Source organism: Cenococcum geophilum (genome assembly GCF_001692895.1).
Source record: "Cenococcum geophilum 1.58 unplaced genomic scaffold K441scaffold_24, whole genome shotgun sequence".
Lineage (NCBI taxonomy): Eukaryota > Fungi > Ascomycota > Dothideomycetes > Gloniales > Gloniaceae > Cenococcum > Cenococcum geophilum.
The window spans coordinates 1,467,721-1,486,923 of NW_027137582.1; the positions used below are offsets into that span (position 1 = coordinate 1,467,721).

General features: G+C 46.3%; 6 protein-coding genes across 6 annotated transcripts; 3 read left to right on the forward strand and 3 right to left on the reverse strand.

Moving 5' to 3' along the window:
• Window positions 1-5,936: 5,936 nt before the first annotated feature.
• On the reverse strand, window positions 5,937-9,718 carry K441DRAFT_637390 (uncharacterized protein). Its single transcript, XM_067646506.1, has 2 exons — window positions 9,262-9,718; window positions 5,937-9,209 (listed from the first exon to the last, which is right to left on the reverse strand). Exons 1-2 carry the CDS (start codon window positions 9,605-9,607, stop codon window positions 6,253-6,255), a joined length of 3,303 nt encoding a protein of 1,100 aa, XP_067503502.1. The 5' UTR covers window positions 9,608-9,718; the 3' UTR covers window positions 5,937-6,252.
• A 129-nt stretch (window positions 9,719-9,847) lies between these two features.
• On the forward strand, window positions 9,848-11,927 carry K441DRAFT_705898 (uncharacterized protein). The gene is made up of 2 exons (XM_067653625.1): window positions 9,848-10,160; window positions 10,294-11,927. Exons 1-2 carry the CDS (start codon window positions 10,127-10,129, stop codon window positions 11,499-11,501), a joined length of 1,242 nt encoding a protein of 413 aa, XP_067503503.1. The 5' UTR covers window positions 9,848-10,126; the 3' UTR covers window positions 11,502-11,927.
• An 851-nt stretch (window positions 11,928-12,778) lies between these two features.
• Window positions 12,779-13,631, forward strand: K441DRAFT_563493 (uncharacterized protein; the record flags this gene model as incomplete). The annotated part of the gene is made up of 2 exons (XM_067643614.1): window positions 12,779-13,061; window positions 13,114-13,631. 2 exons carry the CDS (start codon window positions 12,779-12,781, stop codon window positions 13,629-13,631), a joined length of 801 nt encoding a protein of 266 aa, XP_067503504.1.
• Window positions 13,632-13,704: 73 nt separating this feature from the next.
• On the reverse strand, window positions 13,705-16,706 carry K441DRAFT_705899 (uncharacterized protein). Its single transcript, XM_067653626.1, has 5 exons — window positions 16,553-16,706; window positions 16,450-16,489; window positions 16,004-16,387; window positions 15,456-15,949; window positions 13,705-15,404 (listed from the first exon to the last, which is right to left on the reverse strand). The coding sequence occupies exons 1-5, from the start codon at window positions 16,599-16,601 to the stop codon at window positions 14,089-14,091; spliced, it is 2,283 nt and encodes a 760-aa protein (XP_067503505.1). The 5' UTR covers window positions 16,602-16,706; the 3' UTR covers window positions 13,705-14,088.
• A 219-nt stretch (window positions 16,707-16,925) lies between these two features.
• On the forward strand, window positions 16,926-17,563 carry K441DRAFT_696832 (uncharacterized protein; the record flags this gene model as incomplete). Its single annotated transcript, XM_067652929.1, has 3 exons — window positions 16,926-17,145; window positions 17,213-17,272; window positions 17,337-17,563. 3 exons carry the CDS (start codon window positions 16,926-16,928, stop codon window positions 17,486-17,488), a joined length of 432 nt encoding a protein of 143 aa, XP_067503506.1. The 3' UTR covers window positions 17,489-17,563.
• A 300-nt stretch (window positions 17,564-17,863) lies between these two features.
• On the reverse strand, window positions 17,864-19,060 carry K441DRAFT_637405 (uncharacterized protein). The gene is made up of 2 exons (XM_067646507.1): window positions 18,638-19,060; window positions 17,864-18,537 (listed from the first exon to the last, which is right to left on the reverse strand). The coding sequence occupies exons 1-2, from the start codon at window positions 18,837-18,839 to the stop codon at window positions 18,233-18,235; spliced, it is 507 nt and encodes a 168-aa protein (XP_067503507.1). The 5' UTR covers window positions 18,840-19,060; the 3' UTR covers window positions 17,864-18,232.
• Window positions 19,061-19,203: the final 143 nt, after the last annotated feature.

A 19,203-nucleotide genomic window follows, 5' to 3' on the forward strand; every position in this document is an offset into this window, starting at 1 on the left:
CGTGCTATAGGTGCCGGAGGTCTTTAATGAGAATTTGCAGGCACTCTATAGTCGATTTTTCAGTATTCTTGTTGATTACGGTCTATAGCTTAGTCGCATTCCATTAGGTAAGGATATCACGCCTATATTCCGGTCCTTTAAAGTAATTATAGGTAGCTTTGTATAGCTTATTAAAGGGGACACCAAGGGGGTTGCTCTTGAGGTTAGTATAGTAGTAGTTAAGTGCTAGGCCGCGCAGTATGGTAGAGTAGGCTTGGCTAAACTCTTATTTAGGAATGTCGGCCTTCTAGCAGAGGTCCGTAAAGATGGTCAGTTTAAAGTTAAAATTATTATTTTCACCGCTGTACTTAGATTTGTTAGTATAGAGCTTAGCTAGGTTAGCTAGCTCCTTACTATAGGTCTTTACTTAGGTAGGTTACGGATCTATAACTTATGAATCTATAGCTTGCGGATATATGGCTTGCGGGTCTATAACTTAAATAGCAGGGGTAGTTTGGTCCGTATTTTAGTTTATAGGGGTATTATAATCTGTAACTTAAGAGTAGGGTATATTTTAGCCAATGAGGTTAAGTCTAAAGCCGCTTAGGTTTATAGGACGAATTTAGTTAAGTAGGTTAGGTATAAGGCCAGCGATTATATTAAGTTTAAAAGAAGTAAAGAGTTCCTTAGTTTCTTGGAACTGGTCTAGGATTTCCTCTTTAGTCCATTCCGTTTAGTCCTTCTTGTGTATTATATTATATAAGGACTATATAATAGTAACTCGTTTATTCCTTTTAACCCATATACCTTAGTTACGTAAAAGGGTTTATAGTTTATAGATAGTAACAGGGTTACAGGCCTTAAGAATAGCTTCCGTAAAGTCCGCAAAGTCTTCCTAGTATTGCTCCTATAGGTCGTCATTTATAAGCTTAAAGTATTTATATTTAAGGATTTTAAAACTAATGTAGTTGTTAACGTCGTTTGTAGATATAACGTTGACTCCTTATTTCTACTTCTTTTAACCTTCACTAACTTGCTTACTAATATCTGCCATACTATAGTATAGTATGGTGCGTAGCGGGTGGTAGCAGCTTATAACGGGTGGGGGAGGTCTTATAATGGTCCGTAAAATCGATTAATAGGTCTATAATAGTTTGTAGGAGGGTAGGGGTTTTCCGCAAAAGGTCTGAAGAGGTTTAAGGTTTGAGGGGTTTAAGAATAGGGGTTCCGTATAGGTTTATATTTGCATCTATAACTTCCGGTAAACCGTACTAAGACTTAAATAAGTATATAGGGTTAGTGATAGTCCGTAATCCCCGACTTCCGACCTTCTAGCAGGTCGTACTAGGAGTCTAAACAGGTGGTTGCTGTTAAGTATTGCTTGGGGGAGGTGTTGAGTAATTGCTAATCTGTGCGCGCTTACTAATTAGTATTTATACTAACTTAATAGCACAAGTAAGTTGTATCCCGGGGCACGAAATACGTATAGTATTGTATGCTCTTTAGGATGGTGGTGACTGTTAATTCTATTGAGGTAGACTACGTAGTCTATATACTAACGCGCCTCCCCCCTGATTAGTCAGCACGTAGGTAGTTGGTGCATGAACGCGTAAATACGCGTTTGTACACTAGGTGCTATAATTATACAAATTCCTTTAAGGGTCTAAGGCTCTATTACTAGCTCCCTCTAGTCCTATAGGCCTCTACTTTTCCTAACTATTAGCTGCTTAATCCTTATATACTTAGCTTACTCTTTAGCCAATACCTAGTTCGCTTTTTGTCCTCTATATACTATAGACACGTATTCTCTAAGCATTCCCACTACTATTATCCGTCTAAGCATTCTTCCATAAGGAATCTTTTTAGTTAAAGTATTAAGTTACCTAACTTCTAAACTTCTACTAGATACTAGCTATGTATATACTTAGCATTTCTGTATTATTACTTATCTGTTATCCAATATATCCTTATAGGGTATTTCCGATTCTTTTCCTTTAGATTTTTATGTATTTTATATATATCGTCTACGCATACAATCCACAATAACGTATAGTGCGCTAGGTACTTTAGATTAACTCTTAGCTCGTCTTTATCCCTAAGTTTAAACCTCTATTATACTAATCTAAACGTTATAACTTTGTTTACAGGTACTAAGATACATTTTTTACTTTTCTAGTCCTCTAATTATTCCTTTAGATCCTTTAATATTATAATTAAGGCTCCTTTAATATAAGTTATAGCCTTTTCTATAATCGGGTGGTCTTAGATAACCTTTTCGTCCAACTATATATAGAAATCTTCCTACTTATTATTATATCGCTGCCTATACTACTTTTAGTACAGCTGTTAGAGTATATACGGCTTATCCATAAGGAAGTATCTTCTTATTACTGTATTATAATAGCCCTTTATATATCGTTCTTTGAACCTAATAGGAATTCCTAAATCCTCTTTATCTTCTAGTTTAGTAAGCTACTTAGCTCTTAATATGCCTACCCTAGGCCTATTAGTGATTCTGTGTACCGGCGCTCTATCCTTTATACGTCCTAATATACTAGATCTCTTATCTAGTTTCTATTCTTGCTATATAATAATTCTTTGCCTAAATTCTTCTATAGTTTCTTTTAGTTTACGTCTCACGCTCTAATCCTTAAAGTTCTCTTACTTCTTAATCTTAGTATTAATATTTTGATCTTTAGTCCGAACACTATATTCTACTAATAAGTCCTCTAGGTCTATATATCTGTCTCCTAGTCTAGTTGCTGTTTATATTATAGATTCTCTAATCTATAAAGAAGCTCCTTATCTCTTATTTATAGGTGTCCTAATTTATACCCCAAATTCTTAACCCCTTAAATCCTTTAATCCTAAGCTTACTTCTAACTTAAGCTTAGCTCCAGCCTTAGTCTAACTAGGCTTACTTAGTGTTCTTATCTTATCTTAAGAGTCTTAAATCTTACTTATCTCGTCTTAAGAATCTTATACCTATAGGAATCTCTATCCTAAGCTCATTTGTATATCTTTAAACTAAGCTACTGCTCTACTTTATCGGTTTTCGTCCGTTATAGGTCCTTAAGCTTACCTTATCTCGTCTTAAGAATCTTAGTTATCTCTTATCTTATCTTAAGAATCTTAAGCCTATAGCCTTTTACCTTTATTAAGTGCTAAAGTAGTTTACTATCCTACTTCTCTTACGTCTCATAAAGTAATAGATATTATATCTAGTGGGGTTTTAATCCTAACTAATGTTCCTTATTCCGTAGTGGAATTATCCTTTACCTCTAGTATAATATCTCTAATGGCTATATATTCCTAGTAAACCGCTCTTATTGCCTTATTGTTATAAAATATTTCGCCTACGTTAAATTTATTATCCTTAATATCCAATCTATAAACTAATTTATTGGTTCCTCTATATCTTATAAGTACTGGCTCCTATAGCCAATAGCTTGCGCCATACTTAGCGTCCTTATAAATTTAGTATACGTTATTATAATAAAACGCGAAACTTTTAATTAAATACTCCTTTATTCCTTGTAGTATATTATTATCCCTTTATATATATATATCGTCTACTATTAGTCTAGTTCTTTTTATTATATAGTATCTCTAACTATCTTTATAATCCCTTATAAAGTAACCTTATTTTCCGTAATTTATATAAGCTCCCTCTCTAAACCATTATTTTTGCTATAGAGTCTACCTAAACGCCTTCTACTGCTAAGATCCCTAGTTTAGCCTCTGCTCCTTAGACTTTTAATTACTTAATCCTTATCCCTTAGGTTTCTATGGTTTCTTACTCCATCTTTTATAGGCTTCTTTAGTACTACTTAGGTCTATTAGCTCTACGCTATACTATAGTTTTTAACTTAGCTTTAGTCGTTATATACTCTACGCCTTATATAACTATAGAACTCTATCCTAACCCTTCTTAGCCTATTCCCTTTAGTAGATCTAATTATTAACCCTAATCGCCTAATCTATTAGTTCCCTTAGGGTTTCCGTATCTTCTATTAGGATAATTACGTTCTAAACTTTAGCCTTAAGTCCTTATTTATACTATACTATAAGCGCCCTATTATTCTACTTAACTTATATTACTAATATCTGGAACTATATTATATACTTAATTGCTAAGGTTTATTACGTAATATCTTAGAGTTTTCTTTCTACTATGGTTACTGCCTCTAGGTCTCTAAATATTTATATAAGTTATTCTATAAATACGTTCCAGCTTAAGAATATAAACCGTACCTCTTAGTTTATAGTCGTTATTCCGTTTACCTGGATTTCCATAAGGTAAGGTTTAAACTATTTAAGTGCCCTTTCTATTAAGAATAATCCCGCGTATACTATTTAATCCATAGGCGTTGCTAGCTTAGCTCCTTCTTACGCAACCTTAAAGTGCATTTATGTAAGGAATCCTTTAAGCTTTAATCTTTCTCCTAAGTATCTTTTAATTAATAGTAACTTAACCTTTGCTACGCCTATCCTATTAATCCTATTTTCTAACGTTATATTATTTTTTATTAGCTAGTTAACTATCTCTTATAACTATCTAACCGTTATAGGTTACTATAAGTTAATATCTGCTATACTAGTGTCGTTACCTAACCTTAATATAGTTACCGCCGTCAATAGCGTTATAGTGGCTGCTTTTAGTGGCATGTTATCTAATTTATTATTATTAATACTATAACTAGGTAGTAATTATATAACGGAACCTTATAGTAAAAACTACGGTGGGTCCTGTTATTGGGCTAGGTGTATAAGAAATATAAGTAATAATAATTAATAAGTAATAATAACTAGTAGAGTAGTTGCCTAATAGATTAACTCTAATTATATTCTAAGAATTACTATAAGGAAGGAACTATCTAGGTAGGGACTAAGGGTCCTTAAATATATAACTATACTCCTATAAAATCCTTCTTATACGTAATATACGTCTTATATATAAGGTACGTAAGTTCCTCCCATTCCTCTCGTTCAATACGTAGCATGTTATGTGACCTCGGTTACCATTCCTCGTCATATGGCTCTATCGGCTCCATCCTGGACCGTGCTTGTATCAACCAACTAGCTTCTTCCGTCTCTTCTCCAAGTACTTGTAACATCGTACTTAAAGCGTCCGTAACACGACCGTTATAACCCTATTACCTACGTTAATAAAATTAATTTAGAATTTTATAAAGGTTTATATAAAAATTAATTTATTAATATACTAAGAGAGTTAGCAAATTAGTTTCCTAATTAGGAAGGTGCAAATTTAGATGTTAGCGACCTCTGTACGGAGGTCGGTAACATAGCCAATTGCACCTTCCCAATTAGGTAGTTAGGATATATTTCTTTAGAAAACTCTCAATAGAGCCCTAAAGATGCTAGAATTTTGTATATAATATATCTGGACGTTAATTAGGCACAAAGAACGCGGAGAATTAAGGTTGTAGAAGCTTCTGCTTAGGTAGGAGAGGATATAATCTGCGATCGCATAATTCTGGAGCGCCTCGCCCGACCGCCGGGACGCCTAAGTACCGTTAACTACCAAAGCAGAGGCTTCTACAACCCTAATTTACTGATTTCTTTTGCCTAGCTAACGGTTAGATGGATTCTAAATAAAATATTAGTGTCTTTAATGCTCTTACAGGTAGTACTGCGGGTGGTAAGCTTGGGGGTATCCTAACTGCCTAATTGGGAAGGTGCAATTGGCTATGTTACCGACCTCCGTAAGCCGCGGATTATTACTGTCGGGGTGGGCAAAGGGCCGAGCTCAGGCCACTCGGGAAGGGCGGGCTCTACGTATCCGATAAAAGCGGCGGATATTGGCTCGTGCACTAACACCAAGGTGTACGACTAAAAAGGCTAGTTTAATACAGTTTACACGGATTTTTAATACAGAAATGGACCAAAAGACAATTCAGCATATATATAAATATTATATAAAGCAATTGCATAATATACGTAGAGCAAATGGGCAAATAACCCAATATTAGATGTATATAATGTTGGTATTGGTGCACGAGCCAATATCCGCCGCTTTTATCGGATACGTAGAGGGCGGGGCCTTCCCTGATGCACATGCAGGATCGTCAACCCGACACATGCGGTGGTATGCTTGAACGCGACGGCGGTGTTGAACCCGCATTTGGGGTTTGATTGTATGAATGGGACGTTTGTCCCAATGCAAGCTGTGCGGATTGGACGAAGGCGCTTCTGGAGATGATCTGGTTTTTAGTGGGAATATCCGAATTAGAAGACTTGTGACCGACTCCTTCAGTTTCTATTTCTCGCCTTGCTATCATTCTCCCGCCAGGTTCTATACGCTGCACTAAAAGATGTGCTTTTGCCCTTACCATTCCCAACCACTCCGGGTCCTTCATCAAGTCCCAGCCCAAGCCCTAATCCAATATCGCCAACGCCTCCCCATTCCCTACCTCCCAATTCTAATAATGGAACCATGCTCGGTCTTCCATGCGCGCACTGAAACGGGAAGGCACACCTAGCCAGCGTTGCAACCAACTCCTCGCACTGCGCCAAGTCCAGCGGGTCGTTAAACATTATAGCACTACGACAGGCACGTGAGTTGAGCATATCGATGAGACCACGCGGACAAGACCCGATCTGCTGTAGCCAGTGATTCCCCTCATCCGAATCAGGTGCCAGTTTCGGCGGTTCCTGAGAACTGCGCGCAATGTTGTCGGCAAGCGTCCAGACTTCAGAACGGAGGAGCGAGATGACGAGTTTCTGGTCTGCTTTGCAGCGCTCGACGATGGATGGCGGAAGAGTCGTAACTATGAGCGTGTGCTGGGTCGTCCCCGGTTTCGCTAGTTTTTCGCCGAGTGCAGACGTGGTCGGTGGATTGATGTCGTAGAGAATCCCCCAGCTGGCGAAATGCTCGGCATGGGTGCAGAACAAGCCGCTCTCTTGCGCGGAGACGAGGAAATAGAGCGGTGTGGCGAGGATGGCGTAATTTATGCGTGGCTCGTAGCCAAAGGAAGATTGATAGACTGAAACATGAGTGGAGTTGGATGAGGGCGTGCAGAGGTCAGAGAAAAGAGCTTCGATGCGTATCCGTTCGTCTGCGGCATGCTGGTCGATTAGGACGAGAAGTTGCTTCGGCGTCGTCGATTCAGAGATCTCGGCAAGCTTGACCAAGATGAACTTTTTGTCGACTTGTGCGATTATTTTAGCTTTCCTCAACGCGTTCCTTGATAGTCTACTAGACCTAGGTATTGAAATTTCTTTGACAGCCGTATTAAAATCGAAATGAGAGCATTGATGGTGGCTAGCACGACCTATCTCGGCGATATCTGCATTCAAACCCACCAAGGATACTTGAGGAATACTTTTCTCAGACTGATTGAATACTGGATTGTTCCAATCTTTGAGAAAACTCTGCAGCCATGGAGTTTTTTTACCACGAGTGGTAGCTGAATGATCTCTCGGGCGCATACGCATCGATTTGGTAAAATCGGACAGTGTGCTAACATTCCGTGCCGCAATGGACGAGTCTGATTTTGTACGATATGGGAGCCGTGGAATGACACATCCAGTCCTAGTATTCACGAGAAAGTTCTCTTTCGTTGCTGGATTCGTCCAAGTCATGGTTTCGTCTTGGAGATATTCATCCTGTTGCTCCGGATTGCTTTCCAAGGGCCGGTCTTCAATATCATCATTTACATTTGTTGATGCTGATGTAGGGGGCGAAGAGGCCCTAGACAAAACGGGACCCTTTAGAGAGCCAGGCGCGATAGGGCGGAGATTGAAAATTGACGGTTCAGAGGCGCTACCTCTAGCCATATCGTTTGACTCATTGAGCGTGGAGCGTGATTGAGTTGGTTCAAAAGGGCTCCTAAACCCTTGCGCGGTCTTCGGAGTCGATTTCTTCGTATTCCATAACTTATCATAGAACTCAACTCTCCCGCTTTTGATTCTGCTCCAATCAGCAAAATGCTCTTTCTGAGAGTGCATTAGGGCTTGACGTTTGCTACGGTTAGTTGAGCCTGAAACCGAAGGTGTCGGAGCCCTTCTTTTCCGCTTTCGACTTGTCACGTCTGTAGCGCGAGTCGTCTTTGGAGTCAAAGGGTTTTGAGATCCTAGCTCTGAATTGTTTGGGACGAGTTGTGACCTCATACCGCGAGCGGGAGAGGGGTTCCGTTCATTAACGCTGCTAGAAGGAGCAAATGCATTATTCAAGTTACCCTGAGTTAAGTTGGCTCTTCGTTTATGGGGCCGAAAATGATGGATTGATAACCATTGTGTCACCATAGCACTAAGCACTTCGACTACCCACTGAAGTTTGCTCTCGTTCTCTAGGATGGCGTCTTCAGACATGGTAATAGGAGAAGAGTCTTTTATGGAAATTTGTAGAGAGAACATCGGCCATCGGTCAACTCCTTTACGGCCCCCTCTTATTTGCCGATTTGTGAAGCCATCGCTTTTGAATCGATTGTCGAACTTTCGGCGCTCCTTTTCAGTTTCATCAACATCCGAAGCATCTTCCACAGAACCGAAACTAGAGAGTTTGAATATGCGATTGATTTCATCGTAAAACACGTTGTTTCCAGCATCAGGTGATATTGGCCGAATTCCTAGGGATAGGAATTGCACACGTTTGGTGGGGGCTGGGTTCAGTGATATTGCTCCTCTGATTGAAATAGAAGTAGTGGAAGCTGATGCTGGGACCCAAGAACTCCAGTCATCAGGCGATATATACGAAGCTTGCGTCAGAGTATTGAGCAAAGATCGTAGCTCTGATGGTGACTTCCTTTCCCCGAGCTTCCCTTCACAGTCCATGGGTATGGGTGTGTTGAACCTTTGCCCGTTCATAGTAAGCATCCTACTTTTGTCTGAATCTTGGAGCTTGACCAGCGCTGGGTTTGTCCAGCCGAGGAGCAACCCAGTAATGGCCTTTTTCAGCCCTTCCCAAAGCCGTTCGTGCTCTGCTTTCCCTTCAAGCACCATGGCCCTTTGTTTTACCCGCACAGGCATATTTCCAAACAAATCTCGGACTGTCACTCGAGTACCATGTTCTCGAAAATTGATCTCCTGCTCTGACGGAGCTGGCAACTGTCTGACAATGGTTTTGCAATGGTGAAGGGTTATGGTATTATGGGAACGATGTTGGTAGTGATGGGATGTGACTGTCAGGAGTGACATGGCGGCAAGAGAGGCAAGAAATGTGCCATGTTGACCAAATACCACGCCTTCACTGTTGTACTTCGAGGTACCTAAGATGTATAAGCATTTCTGGATCTTTTGCAGACTACGCTATTTTCTTACAGTACATCTTCCCCAAGCCGCCTTCCTCACGAAATTCTGTTGGGGAGATACCTAAGCCATTGTCTTCGACAATACACCCTCCACGGACGAAGTCAACAGTGACCTCAATTTTGGTTGCTCCTGCATCCAGAGAGTTCTTTAAGAGCTCTGCGACCACACCCGAGAGAGAGATAATAGCGGTTGATGACTTGATTTGAGCGACAGCGTCGGTGGGGAGAGGTAGTATAGCACTCTGTGGCTGCTTGCTATTAGCGTCTCTGGCAATGGTCCCGCCGCTGCTAGATTTAGCAGAGGGCGAAGGTATCATCCGGCCTTTTGTCGAGTTTGGCGGACCATAGCGATCCATGAACGCAACTATCCTCCCCTCTCTCACACGTTAGGTTTAGTGGGCATCTGCATTCAGCCATGCTCAGCCGCAGATGCAGTCGATGGTGGAGAATGCAGGCCAGGATGAAGCAGAACAGAGCTGTGGTTTGGAGCATTCCAGGAGCGGGCGTCCAGGGCCTGGACCCCTGTGAGCACGGACCCTACCTGCAAGTAGAAGCGTAGGGTCGACGCATGCGGAAATACACGCTGCGGCGCCTCTCGGCCGTCGTCCAAAACATCATCATTCCTCGCAGCCTTGCCATTGTTAAAAAGGTGTTCCCCCGCTGTCAACAGTTACGCTTCATTCGTTGTGATTCTTTCAATTACTTCCTTGCCCTCTGCCAACTCTTCAGGCTCGTCATAGCCCAATTATTTCCACGTGGTACACCTCCGAGCCTGTGAATACACCGCCAAGTGCAACCCGAAATCATACCAACCTCGAAACCCAGTATACTCTTGGGCTCTGTCAATCATTGATTAGCCTAGCGAACAATCAGGAATGGCTACTGCGGAGCCTGCTGCCAGACCACATGGTATGCTTGCTGTACTTCTTTGCGCCACGATGATTGCTTCTTCCCACAGCCGCCGATTCTCCCATCATTAGCCCCCTTCTCACCTCCATTCTCCCTCCGTATTCTTATTATTTGCTAATCTTCATGGCGATAGACCGACATACCCGCAGACGGCCGTTCGCTGCATGGATGAAACGGCTTGCGAATCTTAAGAACTCCTCGTCCTCAGATACGCCCAATGCCTCTGGCAAGAAGAGCCATGGACCTTTACAATCCAAAGCTAAGAAGTCTACTACTGCGAAGAATAACCCATATCCTGAGTCTGGGCACCTCCGCGCTGGTGGCAACGGCCATCTATCCTTCTCAAGTCCCACCTCGCACACCGACGGTAGCTATGCATCATTAGAAGAGCAAGATTCTGGCCATCGCCGTACCCTTGCAACAAGTAACAAGTCTACCGCTCCTACCGTAGCTACAAATCCCGAGACTGTACACTCAGAGACCGGCCAGTCTAAGGCAGGCACCAGCAATACCGCTGGAGGCGGAAACAGTACATTCTCTTCGCCAAATCATTCTGAGCGCTCTCTTACAACTACGCTCACTACCATTCAATCAACCGCCGCTTCCGGCCTTCTAGGTCATCATAATCACGGCCCAAATCCCCAGACACCCGGAAATCCCAATGGTGCGCCCGTGCACTTTTCGCATCAATATCCTATCTCTCCGCCCGCTCCCGCCATTCCCGCCCACTTGACCCCACAACCTAACCCGAACACCTATCAAGCTGCAACGGCTAACAACATACTTACCGACAACGCATCCATCCTAACACTTGCCTCCTCATCCAAACGTCGTCGGAGACACTCCCTAGATACCGATGCTTCCGTCCGTGCACTTGCACCGTCATCAGTTTGGGGAGGAAGCCGCGAATCTCTGCCTCTTAGCGTCCTTTCTGGTAACGTCGACGGCTCCACGATCTACAGCCCGCAGAGCCGCCCAAGCGTAGGTGGCTTGGCGAGTGCGGAACGCGCAAGCGTATATTCCTCCTCCGGTGTTGCCGCGCCGGCACTCAGCAGTGAGCGAAATAGCTATTACGCTGGCAAACAGGGTGTGGATGGTGCAAGTGTACGGAGCGGGCTGTTGGGCCATGGCCAGACGGACAGCATCACAGGAAGCATTGGGGCTACGACTACAGCGGCAAGCCCGTTAGCCAGTCCAAGGGATCCAGTTGGACCTGGCAGGATGAGCAGGCGGGGTTCAGATTGGAAAGAGACTGGTGAGGGAAGTGAGATGGAGGATGACGAGGAGCCTCCAGCTGCAACCGAGGGGGAGAAGCGAAAAGGAAAGGAGCCATCAACGTGAATGTTTCGTATTTGAGGTGATATATTGGAGGAAAGGAAGGCGTAGTGAAGGTATCTGGGTCAGGCTTTGCTTTCTAAGTATTTTGTGGGAATGGATTGGCATTGCGCCGGGCTTCGTTGGGATTCAGCTTGGGGACCTCATCACTTATACCCTAGGGAACTTTGGGACTACCTACTATCTGCGTACTGATAATTAATGAAGGTTTGGGCTCTGGGTTGAGCTTCTCACACGTGACCGTCCTTTCTCATTCACTCCGCCAGCGCTCAAGCTGCTTGTTATCTTCTTAACTTACCCTTGATCGTCAGCTTTCAATCTCATCACGCTTCAGCGGTATGGCTGGTTTCTTCTACATCTGCCTCTTCTCTGTCACTGTCTTCGATCTACTCGTACCTATGCTTGTTATATCCATTCCAACCAACATCAGCCACTGTTTCAGTGATTAGTCTTGTTTTGAGTGACCACTAGAAATACGGCTTCCTTCAACTTGGACCCAGCCCCATATTATCACGTGAGAGCTTCACATCTATCACCTCTTCGCGACGTCGAAACTCCTCGTCTGTCTTCACTTCCAGCTACCTCTCGGTATCTCTAATGGCTCTGTTCGGTAGGGTAGTCTATAACTTGTGGTAGTCTACATCAAGGCAGTGTTTTCGGGTGAGTATATTGTAACTAGTAAACATTGAGTGCTTCTCGAAATACTTTGGTCTTTAGTAACTGACGTTGATCCACTCAAGCTCTCACTCTACCTCACGATTGACCGGTATCAATTTTCGAAGGCCATTTTTTCATCTAAAGTTGCCTGGTTCAGAGCTGCGCTTTGTAGCTAGTGCTTCGAAACCACTGGACCTTCACTCTTGGAATTTGCAGTTTTCTTCCGTCAAGAAAGGGCACTACTGCTGCTCTGTGTTGTGAAATTTCAATCCCTTTGGAATCTGATTGTTTATCACTTAAACTTGCAGAAAGATTTAAGAGTCATGCCTGTCAATGCCACAGACATTCGCCATGCAAACATTGTTATCGTTAGCAATAGCGACTTCACTGTCCGTGTTATCGAACAGGTCCAACCCAGAGTCGGAGCGAAGCAACGCCATATCACAGACTTCAAAGTCTCTAAGGAGAAGCTGATCACGAAGTCGGAATACTTCAGAGGCATGCTCAGATACTCCAAATCTGACAAGACCACAGCTGAGTTGGAGGGCGATACTAGGGTTAGCATGGAGCTGTGGCTTAGAGTGCTGCACGAAGATGCCCTTGGTCATTTACATGAGATGCCACGGATGGAAATCTGGCACGTCATTAGAGCTGGCGATAAATACATCTTCAACTTTAAAGACTTACGACCCTGGTTCGATGAGTGGTACGATCGGAACGTTGAAGAGCAAGAACTAGACTCGGAAATCGCACGCGAGCTGGCATTTCCATGCTGGGTCTTTGACCATGCGGTCGGTTTTGCTCACGTCACAAAGTGGTTGGTCTACAATTTCCCAGGTCACATTACTGAACGGAACCCAATTGGCCCGAAATATCGCCATATTCACCTTGCACCACCGGATTTCGTTGGTGAGTAGCCTAGACCTAGTCAGCTTTTAAGAGCTTACATCTGACCCTTTAGGTCTCGTCAATCAAGCTCGAGGTCGTCTCAAGACAGTTCTTCGCGGACCATTATGGGAAAAAGTCGGTTCCCTCTTATCCGAACCACACACCTGCAGCTGCTGGCAAAAGACCAGTGCGGAATATCTCGCTGCGCTGGTGAAATGCAAAGTCTACCCGCTCGAAGAAAGCTTCCCGAAGAACAGTGTTACGCAGATCTTCAATCGTCTGGAAGGCTTTGGTCACACCTCTGCTGCTAAAGATTGCAAGCCTTGTAACGTCAATTGGCCTGAATGCGTCTCGTCAGCATGCAAAATAGCAAGAGGCTATTTCGATGGTCTATGCCTCGATTGCATGGACCACAGCAAACCTAAGAGAGCGGACGAGGATGAGGATTACTGGACTCACGACTTCAAGCCGAGCGCACGCTGGGATCAGAACTGTCGCATCAGCCATGGGGAGCCGACCTGGTATCATTCGTGGTTAGGACGGGATGACAGGCGACAGAAGTTGTTGAAGGAGAGGCATAAAGCATTATAGAGACCGATTGCGCCAGATGATTGAGGCATATGGCAATTTAATGGCGCCGGGTGCGGGAGAATTAAGCCTCAATACCCTTTCCTTAGTGGAGATTCGGATAACTATGTGCGCTCACAAGGAGAGTGCTCTAAGGTACCAAGGAAAAATGATGGAGTGCTACTAGATGCCTTAAACTAGAACATATCGATGATGGTTTACATGAGACTCAGATTGTGAACAAAGAACACAACCCTATGGGATCTCCTCTCCTTAATCTCCCAAGGCTGGCCTTTCCGTATCACAAACACCCGCACCTACAAATTCTCACGCAGAGCACAGACTACAAGCAAGAGAAAGAACACATCCAAATATCCCATCACCAAGAATCTCCCAAAACGCTCTCGCTGAACTGCACATAGAAACACGCCTAGCCCCAAAGAAAACGCCTCCCTACACCAAAGAGGGCCCAATCTGAAAATTACAACATCATGCTCCGCCGCCTCGCCGCCGCTCTCTCGCCCCTCCCACTCCCTTTTTCCCCACCGCTCTCATCTCCTGTACCAGAGTTCACCGTACTACTACTGCTACTGCAATAACTACTACTACTACTCCGTAACGGAGCTGAACTCTTCGCCTGTCTCACCTCCCTACTGCCTTTCTCCCTCTCCCTCTCCCTCTCCCTCTCCCTCGACGCCGCCACACCCGCAGCACTCACACTCCTTACCCCCGCGCCCCGCCTCGCCGAAACCGCCGGTAACGCGCCCGCCGCAGAGGCCGGGACAGACGAATGCCTGCGCCCGGCCTGAGCCTGCTTCGCGAGATCGACGCGCGGCCGGCCCGACGCCGTGTCCTGCGGCGAGGAGTCCGTGAAGTCGAAAACGGCGAGATGGCTCTGCTTCTCCTTCTCTTTCTCCTTCCTCTCGCCCGACGGATCCGGCGGTACCGGCCGCTTCTCTGGCTCGGGGTTCGAGGCCTGGGCGACGGGTCTGCGGCGCGATGTCGCCGACGCCGAGATCAGGGCCGAGATAGCGTTCGCAGCAGCGGACGAGTTCAGCGTCGGTGGGCCGGCGGGCGCTTCATCCTGCGCTTGGCCCTGGCCCTGGCCCTGGTTCTGGCGCGCCGTCTTCTTGCTCAGCGGGCTATTCGGCTCGCCAACGTCGTCCGCGGCGCCAGCGCTTCCGCCGGCGGCCGAGGGCAGGCTCTTCCAAGCCGAGCTGTCGCCCTCGTCGCCCTCGCGCTCGATGACGGCGGTGCGCAGCTTCGCCTTCTCCTTCTCGACCGTCGTGGGCGGCGCGCTGGCTTCGTCCGGCTTCGCGCTCGTCGAGCGCCGCCCGTCCGGCACCACGGCGTCGACGAGCTCTTTGGTCGGCCGCCGCATCTTGCTGATCAGGTTCGGCTCGGCGTAGTTGACCGGGGCGCGGGCGCGCCGCGCTGTGCGGCCGGCTGCGCTGGCTTGGTCGGTGGAGGTCGCGGAGGGATTCAGGTCGCCGGGAGGTGGGGTGTCTTTGGATTCGGGCCGCGCGGTGGATGGCTCGGTTGAGGGTGGGGAAAATGGGTCTGCGCCAGCGGGTGTCTTGGGAGGGAGGGAGTCGAGGGGTATTTCAACGATTTCGATGGGGTTGGTGGCGGGTTCCGGGGGGACCTCGAGGGGTTCTATAGGGGTGCGGCGGTCGCGTGGACGAGGGCGAAAGAGGGCTTTAGATGTGGGGATGGGTTTTTTGGCGTCGGGTTTACTGTCCGACATAGATGGTTTTGCTTTCTTCGGCGAGAGGATGGGATCGGTGTTTACGGATTCTGAGACATGTCAGTACCAAATGTATGAAGAAACGGGAAAGAGAGACATACTATTTCCGAGGACTTTCCTATCTGTTGCATTTAAGATTCGAGGATCTTTACCGGCATCTTTTGCAGTGTCATCAGAAGTGGAAGAGGTGGTCCTACGACTAAATCTGAAGTCATCTCCCTGTGGTTCAACTCCAGTGTCTTGCGATTCCTCCTCTTCTCTTGCGCTTAGTTTCCGCTTCGCACCAGTCCGGATGGCACTCTGGTCGTTCGATGGAGTTGTTCCCTCTTCTCCGCCCTCAGGAGGCGACTGGAAAACGGACATCCTCCTGATACTGATCTTGGCATTGCTATCCCTTCGCTTCTTTCGGGTTTCGAGATTAATGGATAAGGCCGGATTTGGTCCGTCTTGGTCCTGTTCGACAGTATCCTCGGTTTGGTTTGGCTGAGATTGGAACTTTATAGGACCTTCATCCTCAAAATGTGCCACAGGTGGAGGTCCTAAATCCGGTGATTGGCTGTCTGGGTCTTCCAAAACATCCCTAAGCTCATCCGCACTGTTTAAGGTTAGCAAATTCCATGCTAGCATATTGTGCAGCATCTAAACATACTTCATCGTCCTTCGCGGGTAATATTTGTCTTCTGAGATCGTTGGTAGCCTCCCATCTTGCCCATCCATAAATTCCCCTAACCCCAATCCATTTCGCCAATTCCTCTCATCCGGAGATCTTCTTGTTGCTGCCGTTTGCGATTCGCACCTTGGTCCAGGTTTCTGTATCTGCCCCAGCTCCGCTACCAAGCTCCCCAGCTCTTGTATCTTCGCTTCCAACCTGTCCCTAACTGCATCGATATTCTCCGCTGAGGGACGATTCGACTGGTTTTCAAGTGCTGCTTGTAGTTGTATGACTTGTTCACGCAGGGACAGGTTTTCGGCGAGGAGGCGGGAACCTTCAGTTTCAAGGTTGCGGATGCGGATGGATTGGGTTGAATTGGTTCTAGGAAGTTCATCATTAGCTAATTCTAGCTTCACATATCATAAACTAGCCCGAGAGCTTACTTTGCGAGTTCTCGATTCTGTCTCAGAAATCTCCGCTTAACTATCTCCCCCAATTCGTCGTCAGTTGTTGTTGCTTCTATCCAGTTTCTTATGCTTAACTCACCAACATCAATGGACTCCGTGGGCGCAGGAGCTTCGTTCAGGCGCGCCATGTGCACTGGTAGGTGTAGTAGGTATATATATTATCTGTACGGTGCGGGAAGCCGTGGGAGAAATTTTGAGGCATAGAGTGTCGTTGTTGCCGGCTTGGTATATTGGTTGCTTGGTGGAGGGCAAAAAGTGTTGGTCGTAAACAATGACACTTGGGTCCGTGCGGCGGGTGAGCCAAGACAGCGGGACAGGGTTGACACGTGAAGGTCGTCTTGCGTCTGGGGAGCAACCGAAGAACCACAATTGACTTATCGCAACGGCAACGACGCGCGCAGCTCAGATCTAAACGAGTGGTAGGTTTCGGAATTTGGTGTTTATTCGTCGCAATGTCATACTCCAGCCGTCCTCTCCCTTCCCACCTCCGCCATCCCTCCACATCCAACGCGCAAAGTTCCTCAGGCCAATCCCCTGTCCTCCTCGCGCGCATCAATGAGAAAAAAGCAGAACTGGCCAATCTGAAAGAATTGCAAGCATTGAGTGCGGGATTGGCAGATCAAATGCAGACGCTGGAGGAGAAGCTGGCAACACTCTCTGACGGGACTGAAGGTAAAGCAATTAACACCGCGAAACCCCGCGTAAACATAGGAACGATGCTGACTCCGACTGGCTATAGCGATAGCGGCGGTACTATCAAATTGGCATAACGTGCTGCGGGCAATCAACATTGCATCAAGTATGTAACCACTCTCTTCTCTTCTTTCTTCAGAGTTTGCGGAGCTAACCGTTCTTTTACCTAGCGAAAATTTCCAAACCCAAAGAGGGCGAAGAGGAAGAAGCTGAATCCAAAAAGCCAGAATCAGAAGTTCCACTTCCTCAGACGCTTGTTCGTATACCAACCCAGCAAGCTGCGTTGCTGCCTCAGTCTACGTCGGGGAGTATGGCGGATTGAGCGGAGAGAACTCCGCTATCAGAAGGATTACTGCCAAGACCTGCTTAAGTATCGTGTAGCTCAACGAAGCACACCACCCGCCCCGTAACTTGTTGAAATACGGACTAGATACCTGGATGGTTTTCAGAGGATGCAGATTCTGGTCGCTAGACCTGCAGCTGAATTCAAGACAGGCGATGCATCTACTTCCAGAAATCGAGGTGCATCCGACTTAGCGTGGGGTTTGTCTATCCAGGAATGGCTACCGTCCAAGGTAGAAGCTCAAACTCAAAAGTTGGTGATAAGATCATCAGCAATGGCTACTACGAGCTCTAACGGAGTAGCCTAGTAAATTTGTGGAGTGGATTTGACAACTTTGTCCTAGGTGATGAAGTGTGCTTTGTGCAGTCTACGTATCATAGGGTCGTGTCACAATGTAAGCCAATAATCGCCGAAGTGGGGTCAATCCCACGAAAGTAAAATAATTATCTGAGGAAGCTTATTGCTTTGTCGCATTTGGTTTCTAGCATACAGAGGGCCACTATACCTCCGATCACACGTAGACTCACGCATCCAACCATTATACATGATGACAGCAGTGATACAAGTGAAGAGGGCCATGCAGTCCAAGGTTCCAACCCCTTAACGCCATGCTTTTCATTGATGCAACAGTTTGTCTACCCTCCCTTTACATTTCCTCTGGGCTCCATGCTAGTATTTCATCTATGGTGACATCGTGCCCGTATCTTTTTACTCCAATCGCCATTACCGCTTCTTCGGCATTTTCTCGTAGGCGTTGGGGCTTCGTTTACGCGGCTTGGCTTGGGATCTCTTAGGCTGGCTTCGTGCGGGACGATCCCCATCGTGGTCGTGGTCATGGTCGTGGTCGTGGTGGCGGTGAGAGTGATTATGTAGGTTTCGTCCTTGCGCACGTCCTCGTCGTCCGGCACCTAGTGGTCTGGCCGTGCTGTTGTCAGGTTCGCTATCAGACTCAGAGTCTGAAGAAGAGTCTGAGGATGACTCGTCGGAGGATTCATCAACTGCACGAGGTTTGTGGTAGATGCAGCAGACTGTAGTTGTCAGCTTTCGCTCAAGGTAAGACAGCAGGGTGATATAGAGCAGAACGTGGGGTAGTAAACATGGAGAGGGGTAGTTGGGGCAGCGAGTTACCTTTGGAGGACTTTTTCCCCATGCCCTCGTTGTCTATCACATCTTCAGCCCATTGTATATGGCGCTGTTCAGAAGGCTCGGCGCGCAGGCGTAATGTCCCAGAGGGTAGGCTTAGGCGGAGGACCGGCGACGGACGGGTTTGTATGGTGCTACTTCTAGTTGAAGGACCGATGGGCTGCGTGGCTGTCATTGGGCTTGCCATTGTGAGAAGGGCAAGGCGGTGCGAAAGCGACTCTCAAAAGTTCCGAGAGAGTGGGATGGAGGGGCGAACTCCGTGAGGGTCCCCTTCAGGGTCTTAAGAATTCAGGATGAGGTGCGGGTGGGAAAAGGATTCAGTGGTCTTGTGAGAAGCAGACAGTATTTGGAAAAAAAGAAGGGCGAGTCGCGGATTTGTTGCTGTTGATGTACTGCTTTGTGTTGCGTGGTGATTGATGAACGAATCCCGCTGGGAAGGTACGCTAGTGGTGGTCGTTTAACGGCGTCACTGGGCGTCCGTTCTGCAGGTTTCTCTGTCAAGATTCCACCCCGCTTGCACTCCCCTCGCTCGCCCCCCGCCGTGTGGGGGA